Raw genomic sequence first — 17,518 nt, 5'->3', positions numbered from 1 at the left:
ATATGGAACTAATGCGTGGAGCTTTGTTTCCGGAGGACAGGACGCGAGTGAACACTGGAGGGAAGCATCTTCCGCTTCTATGTTCACTTATTACGTTATATGAACCTTCATTAAATTAATCGTTTTGTTGTTTAACGAACAATTTAAATATACAATAAATACCAATAATAGGACACAGCAGTGAAACATCTAAACCGTGAGATGAAATGACAACGTCAACACTGCAGGTTAGTTTACATTAGCTTTAGCTGTAGTCCATCATCATCCACATTTAATCAAATCATAAACTGAACAAATTAACGGTAATCACTGGTCGTTCGTAATTCACACACGTCAGGAGCGTTTAACGTCGAAACATACCGGAAATCCTCGGAGAATACGTTAGGCTAGCTGAATTTGACATTAGCATCCATGTAAACAAAACTCAATTCAGTGCATAATAATGTATAAGATGTTATTCGATATAGCACACAACTAAAATTTTGTAGAGATGTCAGTCGAAATATATGTTTAAGCTTGTCATGCTTTCATGAAGTCATTTCTGATCGGCTGCTGTAGATTTATTTATTAACGTCACCTATAATAAGCCTGTTTGTTTATCTGCAGTCTGTGGGTCAACGATTCAATGCCAGTTAATCAAATATACACACACTGCTGAAATTAAACAAGTAGTTACATGATATTTCCTTGGAATTAAATCCATACTTACTTGGAAATCGAAGAATAAACAGTAAAATATATAGAAAAACTGCTGGCAGGAGTCTGACAGTTATTGCCCACAGTTATAATAATACAAAATTGAAAACTGTCTAATATAAACGTAATAGAATTTAAGTTAGATGTACTCAGAATTGCTGAATTTAAGATGAACTTATAATTTACTTGGTATTTACGAAAAATATGTTTAAAAATAGAAATCGAGCACTTTTTGCTCGGCTGTATATACTCTGTGCATTTTGGAATAGCTGCTATAATCTATTTATACTTATTAATTATTCTTTATCAGATCAACTACATTTCTGAAGCTTTACCAGGGCATCGTTTTTTGATTTTATTATTATTTTAATTAATAAAATTTGGAAGAAAGATTTGCTTAAATGGTGATGACATTAAGTAATGCATTATTTTCTTTAAAGAAGGTTAAAAATAAACATTTTACCTATTTTATGGAGCAAAAAAAAAAAAAAAAAAAAAAAACTAAAGACCTTCAGCACCCATTATATATCAGTGAATTTAATCAAAAAATTGGGATAACACAAAAAGTTGGGTGGATATTACTCCAAATGTTATGAAACTAAATGAACATCCTTTATTTTTCAGGTCAGATGTACTGTTATTAGGATGTTTGTATTCTGTTAGGGTACATAGTCTAAAGGCAATACTTAAATAAGTATTTCATTTATTGCCTCCGGGATGCATGTACCCTAATGGCATATGGGCCTGTTTGATTGTTGTAACTTTTAAATTGTATGATTTTATTGTCCAAAACTAAATTTGTTTAGTGTCCAAAGAAATGTCTGATAAACAAATATAAAGTATCTTTTTTCCCTCAATCAAACTCACCGTTTTATTCTTAAAATGAATACATGGGCTTTAACATCTTTTTCAACTCCCAAAATTCAAGATTTTCACATTTTTATGTACGTTTCTAATTCCAGCAGAATTGGTACTGTAGCCTGCTGTGTTTTGACCTCAGGTTGAGTTGATGTAAATCATAGATTAGTCTGTCCGTTCGTGGAGCCATCAGTAGCTCTGTCATCTGTCATGTTCAGAAAGCGATTGAGCTGGTCACTAAAGCCACAGAGGAGGACAAGGCCAAGAACTATGAGGAGGCGCTGAGGCTCTACCAGCACGCTGTGGAGTACTTCCTGCACGCCATCAAATGTGAGTGAACTACATCTACTCCGTGCTTTCCAAATCAAATAGAAATGAACCCCATTCACTTTCTGAAAATCTCAATTGGAAGAGTCAATTGGAAATAAAGTCAATCTTTGTTTTTCATAAAACTGCCTCTGAAACAACTCTCTTGTTTGGCTGATGTCACCAAAGTCTGGCAGGCTATTGGTTAATGTTGAAAAGCTAATAACAAGAGATACAAAAAAGAAGTGATAGCATTGGGAATGGATGCCGGCCTTGTATTGAGAGTCCTGCAAATCCACTGTCCACTGCTAACTCACGTCCAAAAGGTTGAAAAATCATAAACTACTTCCCTTTCAGTCTTTCATGCGGGGGTTACTGAAAGTTGGATCAAGATGTATTTAAAATTTACATGTAATGTGTAAATGTAACAATTCTTATGAAATATTTAAAGACGCACCATTGATCCTTTGGTTTCTCAGATGAAGCGCACAGTGACAAGGCGAAGGAAAGCATTCGTGGGAAGTGTGTGCAGTATCTGGACAGAGCCGAGAAACTCAAGGACTACTTGAAGAACAAGGACAAACAGGGCAAGAAACCAGTGAAGGAAGCACAGAGCAATGAGAAGTACTCTATCAGCTCGTGTTTGTTCTGCTGTGTGGTGTTGATGAATCAAGAGATAAACTGTGTGTGTGTGTGTGTGTGTGTGTGTGCAGAAGTGACAGTGACAGTGAGGGAGAAAATCCTGAAAAAAAGAAACTCCAGGATCATCTGATGGGTGAGTCTGTGTCTTAAATGTCTCTGTGTTAATGCAAAGGAAACACGCCTGCAGTCTTGTGTGTTATCATGATGAGGAGGTGTTGGTTGATGATTTCAGGGGCGATTGTGATGGAGAAGCCCAATGTGAGGTGGAGTGATGTGGCCGGACTCGAGGGGGCAAAAGAAGCCCTGAAAGAGGCGGTCATTCTGCCCATCAAATTCCCTCACCTGTTCACAGGTCAGTCTGAGGCCCAGTAATTTGAGAGATTAATGGATAATATTGTGTTATCCTCTAGCTCATGTGTTACCCAGCAAACAGAGTCTGACAGATATTTATTTATTTAGTTTTTAATGAATCCATTACTATAAGGGTTAGCACAAATATGTACACCACTGTTCAAACGTTTGGGGCCAATAAGTTTTTTTTCTCTCTTGTCCAAAGTGACAGTAAATACTTTATCATGGACAAAAGATATAATAAATAACTGACTGACTAAATAAATAATTAATGTTTTTTTTTTTCATCAATTCATCAACAAATCCTGAAAAAAATTTGATATCAGAGTTTACACAAAAATATTCTGCAACTCCACTGTTTTCAACATTGAAAATATGTTTCTTGATTATAAATCAGCATATCAGTATGATTTCTGAAGATCATGTGACACTGAAGACTGGAGGAATGATGCTGAAAATACAGCGGAGCATCACAGAAATAAATTACATTTAGAGAAATTGAATATTAAATTAAAATGACATGAAATATATATATATATATATATATATATATATAAAATTACATGAAATTGCATTTTTTTTTACTGTGTTTTCTGGTAATAAATAAATGTAGCCTTGGTGTGCATAGGACATTTCTTTCAGTTCAGAAACATGAAACATTTTTACCACCCCCAAACCTTTGAATGGAAGTATGTTTCTTATATCAAACGATGGCAGAAAGGTTTGTAATAATCTATGAGTTATAATGGAATATGTAAAATGTTTTTTAAGCTTCTTTATTTAATGAATCAAGATCCTATATGTGATTTCCTGAAGACTAGCGTCTGTGTATGTGCTGTGATGCAGGCAAGCGCACTCCATGGAGGGGCATCCTTCTGTTCGGGCCCCCCGGCACAGGAAAGTCTTATCTGGCCAAAGCTGTGGCCACCGAGGCCAATAACTCCACCTTCTTCTCCGTGTCTTCCTCGGACCTGGTGTCGAAGTGGCTGGGCGAGAGTGAGAAGTGAGTGTGTGCTCACTGTGTGGCTGTCAGTCTGCATGAGGTGCAGGACTCACCGGATGATTCATGTTGATTTATGTCCTCAGACTGGTGAAGAATCTGTTCGATCTGGCTCGCCAGCACAAGCCCTCCATCATCTTCATAGACGAGGTGGACTCTCTCTGTGGATCCAGAAACGAGAACGAGAGCGAAGCCGCTCGCAGGATCAAGACCGAGTTCCTGGTGCAGATGCAGGGTGAGGAAAACTCTCAGTTTGTGAGCTGTGAAAAAACGAATCCTGTAGAGTAAATGATGCTTCACTTAGTTTAGGCGACGTGGTCAGCGTCAGTGTGGCTTAGCTGTTGTCATTTCATTCATGAGCCTTATTTATGTCTGTAATAATATTTGATTATACAAACTTTTATGCAGCTAACGCTAAACTAAACCCTGTTCCTAACCCTAATAATAAATGCATGTTGCTTATTTGTATTACTCAGCACTAAACTGTATGATAACACTGTAACAAGTACACATTAATATAAAGTGTAAGCAAAAATGAATGGACCCACATACAGAATGATGCAGGATTTCCTCTGAATCTTGGGATTGGTTTAATGGTTTGCGGGCGTCTGTCTTTGCCAGGTGTTGGTAATAACAGTGATGGGATATTAGTTCTGGGTGCTACTAACATTCCCTGGGTCCTTGATGCTGCCATACGCAGGAGGTCAGTGTGAAAAATGCTTTAAAAGAAGAAAAGTGCTAATGTTATTGACTGAAGTCTTTAATCAGTGACTCCCGGTGGTCGGTGCAGGTTTGAGAAGCGCATCTACATCCCGCTCCCAGAGGAGCCGGCGAGAGCGACCATGTTTCGCTTACATCTGGGGAACACACCTCACAATCTGACCGAGGCAGACCTGCGTCAGCTGGCCCGCAAGACAGACGGATACTCCGGAGCCGATATCAGCATCATCGTGCGGGACGCTCTCATGCAGCCGGTCAGGAAAGTGCAGTCCGCCACACACTTCAAAAAGGTAACGTCAGCTATCTGTGGTTTCAACACATTGTTTTGCAAATTTAGACAGGAGCAGTGAACTGTCCGATTGCATAGACAGAAACAAAGTGTTCGGTTTTCTTAAAATCTTTCTAGTTCTGGACACTGAATGTTTGATTTGTACTCGTCAGGTGCGAGGGCCGTCTCGCAGTAACAGCTCGGTGGTGGTGGATGACCTCCTGATGCCGTGTTCCCCCGGTGACCCTGATGCTATAGAGATGACCTGGATGGATGTCCCTGGTGACAAACTGCTGGAGCCCATCGTGTGCATGGTGAGATCCTGAGATCAGTTACTTCCTTTCACACTCAGCATGTCTCTGATTCATGTATCAGTATGAGTTTGACTATCACACTGAAGTCTGCTCAACTCAACGGGCTGAATGATTTCTGAAGGATCAGGAGTAATAATACTGAAAATCTAGCTTTGCATCACAGGAGTATATGACATTTATACTTGTGTGTTTGCTAGTCTGACATGCTGCGCTCTCTGGCCACCACACGTCCCACCGTCAACACTGAAGACCTGCTGAAGGTGAGGAAGTTCACAGAGGATTTTGGACAGGAGGGCTGAGCCACGACACACCGTTCAATCCAAACATCCATTCGTATGTAGCTGTCCCAACTCAACCAGGACGATCTACTCTAAACTAACCCGCAGGAGCATGTGGTCTAATCTAGCATCTCTAATCGCCCAACACTACATCACATCCAGCAGTGTGGAAAAAGAGGAGAGCATGAAGCTTGCTGTAAATTGTTTTATGTTTACATAATCATATTTGTTGAAGTATTCATTTTATGAAGTTTTTTTTTTGTCTGTGTTCCCTTAAAGCTCTCAGCAAAGATTTATGTTAATTTATTTAATTTAATAGAGTTGTTTGGTTTGTTTTGAGCGCAGATCACTTTAAGCTTCAACTTTTGTGTCCAGATTTTCACCCAAGAATTAAACTGGAAAAAGAAAATCTGTTGTATTTGGAAGGAAATTGAAGCCTGTTTGGACATAATTATTCATACTGATGATTTTTATGGCTACATATAGTATTTGAGATTTGCTTCATGATACAGTGTCACAATGCAAAAAATAGGCTTGATGTTCTTTAATCATATTTTTGGTTAAAAAAATCAAGTCTGTTTAATGACTTTTCAGATTTGTTCGTAGAGGTAGAATGTTTTCTGTGTATTTTCCTTTGCCTGTGGGCTGAAATATGACCTGGTTATGTGTTTGACACGCTCAGCCATCAACATTTCACCCATTTAAAAACTGATCAAGCAGATGTGTTGTAATAATGAAGTGTTACAGACCATTAGCTGTCATTCATTCTGAAGAATAATAACATGTTGACCGAATCTGATAAAACAAAATAACTTTTAAAAGAATTTGTGCATTGTTTTTTCAGCCTATTCAGTCTGTTTTAAATGGATAAACCTGCCTTCTGACAATAGTTCGGTAACATTAACAAATCATCATCTCATTTTCTCTGACCATGCGGTGTATTGTTCCAGAAAAAAAAGCTCTTTTTATTTGTAAAGGGGAACATAGTTTTACAATGGAGACTGTTGTGAAGACATTTACACAAGCGTATGTGCCAACCAACTCAACTATCTCTGAAAATCAGCTCAATAACTTGCTTATATATTTTCTTTGTGGAGGGCTTTTAAAAAAAATGTTTTTTATATAAAGCATTGTTTTGAGATTCAAAAATGAACGAGGGATTTGAAAGCAATCAGTTGTTCCCTCACTTTCTGCTGAGTAAAATGAGGAAAACTCATTACTAAAAAAAATAAAATAAAAAAAAAAGGGGGGAAAAATTTTAAAATACCCAATTAATTTGAGAATAAAGCTGTGCAGACAGATACAGTCTTACAAAGGAACAAAACATAATCATCAGATCAAGTCCACAATTGACATGCAGCAAAGGTGACATTTTTAATGTAAATGAATCACGTGCTATTGTATTCAGAACAGAAAGCTTTTTTTTATCTTTATACAAAAACAGCAGAAACATTCAAGTATTACAACATTATTTACAATGTATTTCATCTCTGTAAGTCTGAAGTGTAATGTAATTTGTGCAGTATCTTACAGAAAAAGCACAAAAATATCCATTTGGAAAGTAAAACACATCTGTGATGTCATCGGTGACGAGCGCCACTCATCAGGCAGCAGAGCTTCAGACTTTGCTTCTTTTGGACTGGTTTTCCATCCCAGAAGCTCCTCGTTTGTTTCTGTGATGAGGAAACGTGGGCATCAGCTCTGGTTCACATGCTGCAGAATGAAACACCAGAAAAAGTCAGCAAATCTGCCTAAAATATCGAGATCTCAATCTGCGAGACTAAGAAACCAAATAAGCCTGTGCTTACGCAAGGGCTTTTCCTTGAAGTAGGAACTTTCTAAGCAATCTTTAGCTGTGGCTCTGTAAGACACAAAGCATGTAATCATTAAATAGATTATTACACTGCACCACTACATGATATATTAAATGCACTGTGTTTTACCGGCGCTGTGGGTTGTACATGAACAGCAGGTTGAGCAGTCTCAAACCAGCTTCTGATAACCAGGTGAACTTGTTCTTTAGGTTGTTGTAGGGCTGCTTCCTCAGACTGTACTGCCCAACCAACGGCAGGCGCAAGAAGCCCTACAATTCACAACAAACCCCTTGAGCGTTTAACCTCTAGTATCACCATTCATCCTTACATCTAAACACAGGATACAAGAAAACACATTTCACTTAAGCGTCTCATACTGAAGCGGAGCGCCGTACCGGCCAGATGCTCTCATTCGGCGTTCCCAGCAGCTGCACGATCAAATCCAGCTGCTGGATCTCTGACGCTCCAGGAAGAAGAGGCTTGTGGGCAAGAAGCTCAGCAAAGATACATCCAACGGCCCTGCAGCGGGAGAACATGACACCTGCTCATGAAGAACAAGCTGCACACCGCTGGGCGAGACTAAAAGAGCTCCAGACACACTGAACTAATGCGTAACAACACACAGAGGTTCTGTCAGTTTACTCTAGCACTGTTCGTCCCGCTCTCACCACATGTCCAGGGCAGTGGTCTGCGTCTTGGTCCCTAGGAGGAGCTCTGGGGCTCGATACCTGTGAAGAAAACATTGTCAGTGATGGAAAGAGGGATTTGAAAGATTAGCCGGGTGACTGAGACTAATCAGCATGAAGTTCATCTGCTTACCACAGTGTGACTACTCGAGGAGTCATGGGCTGTAAGGGGATACCGTAAACACGCGCCAGACCGAAGTCAGCTGTGGAAAAACCACCAGACATCGTTCACTGACAGGACACAGACGTCTACATACAGCAGATCAGTTATATGTGGGTGAACCTCCAAAAACAGTCAGGAACATGTGTTATTTTACCACAAAATCGGAAAGAAACAAGAAACTATACAAATTTACTATGCATAAACAATGCTTTTTTGTGTGTAACAATTTTCTCTAATTTATGATTGCATAATGATCACCTTTGTTTTAATTTAAGAAATGATAATTGTTTATTTTTTATCTCTCACCTATCTTTACACAGCCCTTGTCTGTCATCAGTAGATTGGAAACCTTCAGATCCCTTTGATAAAGATCGCCAGTATCAATATGAGAATTAAGAAGACTCATTATTAGACGTTCAACATTAGTTGCATTATTATTATTGCAACTTTACTGGGCAGCTGTAAACATGGAAACGTTTAGCGAACAGAACAAGCATGAATGAACACACTCTGACCTGTGAAGAATGAAGTTGTGATGTAAATATGCCAGTCCTTTAAGCAGCTGAAGAACTATACACTTCACCTGTGCAGAACAAAGGAAAAAAATGATTAATATTCATATTTTACAAGCATGGTCCGAAAATGCTGTAGGGGGAGTTCAAGCAGGTTTTCAATGAAATGACGGACAGGAAATGAGGCGGACCGCAGTACTACTGCTCACACTTTAAATACAGGACACAAGGAATCTAAAGAGAGAGGCTCAAGACAAAGGACCTTATTAATCAATGAGAGTGGAAGTGGTGATGTCACTGGAATGAGTTCTGGATGCATATAACAATTAAGGATCATAATGAATAGACATGATTTTGTTTTATTAAGTACCTCTTTTGCATTATCTTTTTAAGGTCAAATTTTTAAAATTCCTATAGATCTCATAACCATATACTTACTATCAACCTTTCTAAAAAAAAAAAAAAAAAAAAAAAAAAAAAAAGTTACACTTCCTCCAAAGTGGCAACTTTTTATGGTGCTCACGGCACATACCAAGGTTTTGGAAAAATACAGATTTTACTACAAAACTAAACCAGGTCAAAGGTAATATAGAGATCAGTATAGAATCAGGTATATAGAGTATTCACAATATGGCCCAATTAAATTTTCGGATTTAATGACCTGAACTGCTGTAGCTGTTCAGGACACGGTGATGATGTCATATATAACCCACCTGAGCTTCAGAGAACGGGGACTGCATGTTCTCCAGCAGACTGGCCAGATCCTGCTCACAGTAACTCATCACCAGAAAGAGGCTGCCGTGAAAAATAATAGCTCATTATGAAATAAAACACGGTACACCAGGCTTATTCACAAATGCAGTAAACAGAAGCCTGTCGTTATATCTGTAAGTGTATAGCATACAGCATATTTTCTTCAGTCACCTCTCCAAATGGCTTCCCACCACCACTTCTTTCAGCTCCACAATGTTTGGGTGTCTCAATCTGAGCAGCAAGTTAATTTCCCTCAAACTGCTGATGGGAATCCCTGAACACATATAGACAAAATAAACAGAATTCAATGTTAACTTTTGCAGAGAAACTCATTTGTTTCATTGAAGCATTTAAGTCAGGATTCAGTCCTTATCATAGTACAGTGACTGTGCAAATGACCTGCACTTATCATCTGACCAAAGCTGCATCTCCTTTCTAGTACTGTTAGATTTTACCACTGCTTTTAACACCATAAACCACAACATTTTGTCTTGAGGATTATGTTGGCACAGATCCAACCTATCTGACCAATACCAGTTTGTTTGTGCAAACAAAGAAATGTCAGACCAAGCATAGGTAAAGTATAGAGTACCACAAGGATTGGTATTAGGTCCTCTGCTTTTTTTAATGTATGCGCTTCTCCCGAGGGAGATTATCAGGAAATGCTGAATCACCAGTAAACATGAGATGCTAGAATATAATTTGTCATTTTATTTTCTCTACACTGGATCTCCCTCTCAGATTGAGCATCAACTTTAAGAAAATCACTTACAAAGCCTTCAATGGCCTAGTTTCGCAGTACTTCACACAATCTTCTATCATGATATAATCCTTTGCATGATATAATCCATCATAATCACTACAGGCGCAAAAGATAGTGGCTTGTTGATAGTACGCTAGGTTCTGCCTTGGTCAGTTTCCCTTTCTACACTAAATGTCTATGTCTACAATCACAACCTGAGCCACATGACTGCTGGACTCAATGATGAATTTTCCGTACCCCTCTTAACCTCATGAAGGACCTGAATGTCTGCCTAATCTGTAAATCTCAAAATTCAAAGAAAGTTTAATTTTCATAGTCTGAGCAATAGAGTCCAACCAGAGTTATTAAGTCACCTGTGGTTTGCTCAATGAGGGATTAAAAGCCTGAAATACTATCGCAGCTCCCTGATAAAAATACTTCAACCTCTAATTTTATACCAATAAATTGTTTATTTTCTATTACAGTAATGAGAGATATAAAGTAGTAATCCAACTATGAAGCTGTGTATTGTCAAAAGGTGCTATACAAATAAACCTGAATGACTGGAGTACATGTGTGTAATGGAGGCCAGCTAGAAAAAAATGCTCAGGTAACCTCAGTTTCTTCTTTTCCCCATTTTGGACAAAAATATTTTCAGATGAATACAACTTTAACAAACCTAAAAGCAAACTGTTCAGTGAATAGCAACTCCCACTTGTGGAAAAAAAGCAGCAAACATGACTGATTTTCATGTGAAGATGCAACTGACCATCTTTCTCTTTATCCATTCGAACCTTCTTCAGGGCAACAATCTCATTTGTCCTTGTGTCACGTGCTCGGTCTGTAAAACCAAACATTTATTAATCAAAAGAGTTATATCTTGTCAGACAGCACAACTGTTTGATAATAAAGCTATTTATGAATGACACACTACGGTTATGATTATAAATCACATTTTATCTAATTTGTGCCATATTTGTACAAGACTCACACACGATCCCATATGTTCCCTCTCCAATCCGATTCATCTTCTCAAACTCCTTCACATTCCTGCATTTCCCTAACTACACACATCATGGAGAAACACAATGCAAACGCAATGAAATGCTTATCTTGTTTTTCACAATCAAAGATACAGTTTATTAGACAGTGTGTCTCACCCGTTCTGTGTGCGGGATTACAAACGTCCTGTCGGTTTTTAAAGATTTCAGCTTTAACGGCTCTAGATCAGTTTCTGATGTGCTTTCCATCTCCAATCACTCCACATTCGTCTGGATGAATGATTAATATAACACATATAGCAATTTAATATTGCATGACTGTACGTTTCATGTAAATAGCAGCACATCTACAGAAAACAGGAAGAGAAACTCCGTGAAAACTTACACTCGCTCATTTGAACATTCAAATGGACAACTGGCAGCGTTCAATGAGTTTCTGTTCTTGCGCAACAACAGTTAGAATGGTTTTTACAAAGACCGCTAATTAAAGCTAATAAAGCAAACCAGGCTTTATTTGGGATTTAAAGTGATATATTCATTTGTATTTTTATGTATTTTTATTACCAAACCTATGCTCAAAGATTGTAAACAAACACTCAAACAACGCTGTCACGTGGTTAGTTGTTACTTTTTATGTCACCAGTTTTTTTTTTTTTTTTTTTTTACAATAAATAAATAAATCCCCGTTAAAAGTTTCTCAGAGGACTGACCATTAACATTTTTATTTCATACCTGTGTAAATCAGGCTGTGCCCGTGACGACAAAACGACCTCGCCCAACAAACACTGGACGTCCCATGGGCCGCGGCTCTTTAAGAGCATCCACTATTCTCAGACCCCCGGACTTCTCTAAGAGGTTTTCTCGAGATGGGGCTGTGACGATGATCAGCGGTACATCAGAATTATTAGACGATGAAGGTGGTGTTGATGAAGGTGATGACGAATCAGTGCCAAGAGATTCTACTGTGGAAATTAAAAACCAAAAGCATGTGAATAACAGTTGCAGTGACATTATTAATATAAATAATATATGTGACATTATGTGGGGGCAATATTTTACATTATAATTTACATTATTTTACCATAATGTAAAACAAATAAACTGCAATGAAAACGGACAGGACATTATTACTTCCTCTGTGAGCTGTTTCATATATTTGTTTATCTTTTCTCTAAAAACAATGAATAAATGCACTCTCCGGATTACAGGAACGTTTACGTCAGAAAAAAATAATCCCATTTAGAACAATTAATCCACACAATGACAGACTGTCTGACAAAACTTCATATAGTTGAAATGAAGTTCATATTCACATTTTATTAATGTCTGAATAGAGGAGTTAAATTGTCCCGTTAGTTTATTAGAAATAGTATAATGCCGATAAAATGACAAAAAGACAGTTTTACCTGGGAGAACCTTCTTTCTCGCTGCAGAGCCCATTCCCCATCACGCAATGAAATGAATCTCTCAGTAATGAATCTGATGCTCCATGTGAATATAACTCTTCTTCTGAGCAGCACGGACCGGTTCTCAGTCCTGATCCAATGTAGTATCGCACACACTGCAAATCCCCCGTCTAACTACAAGAAGTCACATCACACTCTGACGTGAACTTTTTTTAATAGGCTTAAGAGAACCTATTCTTATTCTTGGTCCTGGCTCCGTTAAAGGTTATCTAATGTGCATTTCTCCCCGAAACGTAGGATACGGAATACAGGCTACTAAAATACACCGAATCTCCAGCAGTACACAATACTTGTTCAACGGCAGGGACCACACAGTCACACATCGCACTCTGTCCAGTGTAATCTGATCCCTGAATGAACGAATGACTCTTATAATGAGCCGGTTCTTTTTAATGAATAACACTAGCGCAACTCATGTGGCCCTAGCGAATGACTCGTTTTTTTTTTTTTTTTAGAGAATCAAACACAAACAGTCGCTTTTTATATTTACTATTTCACCACTTATAATATACTGTTACAACTATTAATAAATAGCGATGCCTTAATTGATGCGATAAGTATTTATTCCTATAAAGTTTATATAAATGTGCCAGAAGCACATAGTCTGCACAGCTTCACTGAGAAACAGAAATCAATAAACACTCATTGTTCTTCATCTGCTCTCTCATCTCATTTAAGTTTATTAAAGTAAAGTAAAGTTAAGTAAAAAAAAACAAACAAACAAAAAAAAAAAAAAACTTAAAACTAAACATTTACATAATCAGAAAGCAGGTCAGACATCAATAATTTTGTGTCACCATCTGATCTGGATACAGACTGGATCTGGTGGATACGGTGACCTCGGAATAAGAGAGAAACAGACTAATATTAGCGTAGATGCCATTCTTCTAATGATGTAGCAAGTGCATTGGGTGTTATGGGAAGTGTTCCCGGTTTCAGTTTACCTAATTAATGCAGCCTAAAAATCCTTTAACGGATTTGGATATTAAAAGCATATTAGTATGTTATGTGTAAGCCAGGTTAAGGAGATGGGTCTTTAATCTAGATTTAAACTGCAAGAGTGTGTCTGCCTCCCGAACAATGTTAGGTAGGTTATTCCAGAGTTTAGGCGCCAAATAGGAAAAGGATCTGCCGCCCGCAGTTGATTTTGATATTCTAGGTATTATCAAATTGCCTGAGTTTTGAGAACGTAGCGGACGTAGAGGATTATAATGTAAACGAAGCTCATTCAAATACTGAGGTGCTAAACCATTCATAAGTAATAAGCAATATTTTAAAATCTATACGATGTTTGATAGGGAGCCAGTGCAGCGATGACAGGACCGGGCTAATATGGTCATACTGTACTTCCTGGTTCTAGTAAGAACTCTTGCTGCTGCATTTTGGACTAGCTGTAGTTTGTTTACTAAGAGTGCAGAACATCCACCCAGTAAAGCATTATAATAATCTAACCTTGAGGTCATAAATGCATGGATTAACATTCCTGCATTTGACATTGAGAGCATAGGCTGTAATTTATTTAGATATATTTCTGAGATTAAAAAATGCAGTTTTACAAATGCTAGAAACGTGGCTTTCTAAGGAAAGATTGCGATCAAATAGCACACCTTGGTTCCGAACTGATGACGAAGAATTGACAGAGCAGCCATCAAGTCTTAGACAGTGTTCTAAGTTATTACATGCAAAGTTTTTAGGTCCTAGGCAAGGCAAGTTTATTTATATAGTCCGTAACATAAAAGGAAGTAAAATAGTCATGAAGAAATAATAAAACAAAAATATAGTAACTAAAAACGGACTCTCCTTGTTTTGTGTGAACCCTTGGTATTTCTAACTGACTCGATCCTAATGATCTGAGGGCTCTGTTAGGTTTATGTTCAGTGAACATATCTGCAATATATTTCGGTCCTAGGTCAGTGAGTGATTTATAGACGAGTAAAAGTACTTTAAAATAAATCCTAAATGTAACTGGAAGCCAGTGTAAGGACCTGAGGACTGGTGTGATATGCTCAGATTTTCTGGTTCTAGTCAGAATCCTGGCAGCAGTGTTCTGGATAAGCTGCTGCTGTCTAATGGTCTTTTTGGGAAGGCCGGTGAGGAGCCCATTACAACAGTACACCCTGCTGGTGATAAAGGCATGAACAAGTTTCTCCAAGTCTTGACTGGAAACAAAACATCTAATTCTTGCACAATGCTTTTTAGATGATAGTATGCTGATTTAGTTACTGCTTTGACATGATACTGAAACTAAGGTCTGTCTCCAGAATCACACCAAGATTCCTGACTTGATTTTTAGTTGTTTGACCCCTAGAGTCAAGGCATGCATTCACCTTGAAAACTTCATCTTTGTTTCCAAATGCAATAACTTCAGTTTTTTCCTTGTTTAACTGAAGAAAGTTCTGGCTCATCCAACTATTAATTTCACGAATACATTGGCAGAGGGAGTCAATGGGGCTGTAGTCATTTGGAGATAAGGCTAGGTAAATCTGGGTATCATCAGCATAGCTGTGATAGGCAATTTGGTTCTTTCTCATTATTTGACTTAGTGGAAGCACATACAGGCTAAACAAGAGTTGAAACAAGAGCAAGAATTGACCCTTGTGGGACTCGCATGTCATGGACGTCCACTTAGACTTATGCTCTCCTAGACTCACATAATATCCTCTCCCTTCTGAGTATGGCCTGAACCATTTGAGTACCATCCTAGAAAGCCTGACCCAGTTTTCCAGTCTCTCTAGTAGTATGTTATGATCGACAGTGTCAAACGCAGCACTGAGATCTAGCAATACCAGCACTGATATTTTGCCAGAGTCAGAATTTAAGTGAATATCATTTATTGTCTTAATGAGTGCTGGCTCTGTGCTTTGATGCGGTCGGAAACCAGATTGAAAATTGTCCAGGTATCCATTTGAGTTTAAGTATTTGTTCAGCTGACTAAAAACTACCTTTTCTATAATTTAGCATATAAAAGGAAGATTAGATATTGGTCTATAATTGCTCAAAATGGTGTTATCAAGATTGCTCTTTTTCAGAGCAATTGGCTTAACAACTGCAGTTTCAGGGAGTTTGGAAATGTCCCAGAAAGAAGTGAGGGGTTCACCACTTCTAAGAGATCACCCTTTTGAAAAAAGATGTCGGAAGTGTGTCAAGATAGCAGGTTGATGATTTTAGGTGATGCACTATTTCTTCCAAAAGTTTGCTATCAATTTCTTCAAAAGTAGACATAGTATCTTTTTGATATTGTGGCCAAATCTGTCTGACCTCTGCATTGCCTGAGGATGTGCCAATCACCTTCCTGATATTGATGATCTTCTCAGAAAAGAAGGAAGCAAACTCTTTCCATTTGCTGTCTTTCACATTAAAAGCATGAAGGTTGTATTTATAGATGCCATAGTGAATTTAAATATAAATTCACTATAATTAACACCTCTATTTTCAGAATTTAGCAGTAAGAAATAACTCGTCATCCAGTTTTTTATATCGACTATGCATTCCATTCGTTTTTCAAATTGGTGTGTTTCACCGGGCTGCGAAGAAATATAGAGCTGAGTATCATCAGCATAACAGTGAAAGCTAACACCATGTTTCCTGATGATATCTCCCAAGGGTAACATGCAAAGCGTGAAGAGTAGTGGCCCTAGTACTGAGCTTTGAGGTACTCCATACTGCCCTTGTGATCGATATGATACCTCTTCATTCACTGCAAAAGAATGTTGTAGAAGGAAGCAAGAGAAGCCAGAACAGCTCAAGCAAGTGGAAGTCACCAGATGCCTGGAAGTATGACTGAAGACCCGTCACTGCAGCTAGAGATATTATACCTGGAGGCATTCTGAAGAGTGATCTCTAACCTGCATAACCACCAGAGTTAAGTCAGGACGGCCGTGTCAAAATCAGTCCTAAGCAGCAAGAACAAGTTCTCAACCTTGCCCAGAATGTCTGCCAAGCAGTTGCCAAGATCCCAACAACGAAACACATTGGGACAGATTTGCACATCTTTAAGGAAACCAGAAGCAAGTTGACTGTGCGACTCTTAAATAGATTTGGGAACAGCATCAGCTACAAAGAAGCACAGAGATATATTACAACAATGGCAAGGGCAGTTGAAGAGCAGACAACTAGGGATGGTGCCTACATACCAACGAACCTGAAGGTTGGTCAATTCACACAGTTTGCATTTGATAACCTTGACTTCCAAGAGTACACAAAGGATGGACGAACACTGCATGGCAGACCCCACACCAATGCTAAGTTTACCTCTACTGAAAAGCCGCCAACCAGCCATTGAATCTTGTCAGCCTTTTCAGACAAAGGAAAGCCACCTCAGTCTAAAAGATCGCCAAAAGAGTCACACCCTGGTTGGAGTTGAAACATGGTGATGATTCTTAGACAGTTCATCCATGCTGAGCATGCAGGTCTGTGGGAGGAACACCTGCCTGAAGTGGAAAAGATGTTACCATACCTCATAGCTGCTGGCCACTACAAGTATGTATCCTGCCTGCCCCACTACCTACAAGCTATGAGAAGCTTGCCTACACTGGCTCCAAACATCTATAATGAATTCAAGGATGGGAAGTTCACTGTACGTCAAACAGAAAGATGGTTCAATGGTGTCTGGACAGACATGGGACTTGAGAAAACCTACAATCGTGATGCCAAGGCAAAACTCCAGTGGCCATGGAGAAATACTTGAAAGCTATTCCAGTTCTGACAGCTGTGTCAGAGCAGACAAAGGCTATGGCGCACCTGGATGTAGATGACACCAAACACCACAAGGACAAGGACAGCCAAGGTGCAAAGGAGTGTAAAGAAAATAACAGATGTAATCAACAACAGGTGATCAATCTTTTCACATGTGAAGAACAGGAATGGATCAACATTTCAACAGGCCACAAACCCACATCTGCTGACTTGATCTGTGCTTGTGGAGAAGGACTGGAGGCACTGGCTGCAG

At 38.7% G+C, this 17,518-nt stretch overlaps 2 protein-coding genes across 3 annotated transcripts; one reads left to right on the top strand and one right to left on the bottom strand.

Moving 5' to 3' along the window:
* The first annotated feature begins 29 nt into the window (after nucleotides 1–29).
* vps4a (vacuolar protein sorting 4 homolog A) lies at nucleotides 30–6,257 on the top strand. The gene is made up of 11 exons (XM_052543519.1): nucleotides 30–227; nucleotides 1,773–1,884; nucleotides 2,340–2,484; nucleotides 2,574–2,635; nucleotides 2,735–2,854; nucleotides 3,700–3,856; nucleotides 3,940–4,088; nucleotides 4,475–4,556; nucleotides 4,644–4,863; nucleotides 5,015–5,155; nucleotides 5,353–6,257. Exons 1-11 carry the CDS (start codon nucleotides 207–209, stop codon nucleotides 5,452–5,454), a joined length of 1,311 nt encoding a protein of 436 aa, XP_052399479.1. The 5' UTR covers nucleotides 30–206; the 3' UTR covers nucleotides 5,455–6,257.
* Nucleotides 6,258–6,782: 525 nt separating this feature from the next.
* On the bottom strand, nucleotides 6,783–12,894 carry cdk10 (cyclin-dependent kinase 10). Of its 2 annotated transcripts, XM_052543525.1 has the most exons (15): nucleotides 12,511–12,894; nucleotides 11,837–12,066; nucleotides 11,264–11,374; nucleotides 11,095–11,167; nucleotides 10,873–10,944; nucleotides 9,533–9,635; nucleotides 9,322–9,403; nucleotides 8,612–8,679; nucleotides 8,403–8,455; nucleotides 8,067–8,136; nucleotides 7,916–7,975; nucleotides 7,643–7,766; nucleotides 7,377–7,516; nucleotides 7,242–7,294; nucleotides 6,783–7,146 (listed from the first exon to the last, which is right to left on the bottom strand). In XM_052543525.1, exons 3-15 carry the CDS (start codon nucleotides 11,351–11,353, stop codon nucleotides 7,052–7,054), a joined length of 1,083 nt encoding a protein of 360 aa, XP_052399485.1. In that variant the 5' UTR covers nucleotides 11,354–11,374; nucleotides 11,837–12,066; nucleotides 12,511–12,894; the 3' UTR covers nucleotides 6,783–7,051. The 2 variants fall into 2 exon arrangements, with proteins under 2 accessions (XP_052399485.1, XP_052399486.1); XM_052543526.1 differs by lacking the exons at nucleotides 11,837–12,066; nucleotides 12,511–12,894 and adding an exon at nucleotides 11,490–11,526.
* Between the last annotated feature and the right edge of the window lie 4,624 nt (nucleotides 12,895–17,518).

Source organism: Carassius gibelio, chromosome A25 (assembly GCF_023724105.1).
Source record: "Carassius gibelio isolate Cgi1373 ecotype wild population from Czech Republic chromosome A25, carGib1.2-hapl.c, whole genome shotgun sequence".
NCBI lineage: Eukaryota > Metazoa > Chordata > Actinopteri > Cypriniformes > Cyprinidae > Carassius > Carassius gibelio.
This window is presented reverse-complemented; position numbering and strand designations above follow the sequence as displayed.

Coding starts and splice junctions, on each gene's coding strand:
- vps4a (XM_052543519.1), top strand. CDS start 207: ATGACAACGTCAACACTGCAG. Junction 2,485..2,573: donor GAAGCACAGAGCAATGAGAA/GTACTCTATCAG, acceptor GTGTGTGTGCAG/AAGTGACAGTGACAGTGAGG. Junction 3,857..3,939: donor TGGCTGGGCGAGAGTGAGAA/GTGAGTGTGTGC, acceptor TTATGTCCTCAG/ACTGGTGAAGAATCTGTTCG.
- cdk10 (XM_052543525.1), bottom strand. CDS start 11,353: ATGGAAAGCACATCAGAAACTGATCTAGAGCCGTTAAAGCTGAAATCT. Junction 11,168..11,263: donor TAATCCCGCACACAGAACGG/GTGAGACACACT, acceptor TGATGTGTGTAG/TTAGGGAAATGCAGGAATGT. Junction 8,456..8,611: donor CACAACTTCATTCTTCACAG/GTCAGAGTGTGT, acceptor TCTTTATCAAAG/GGATCTGAAGGTTTCCAATC.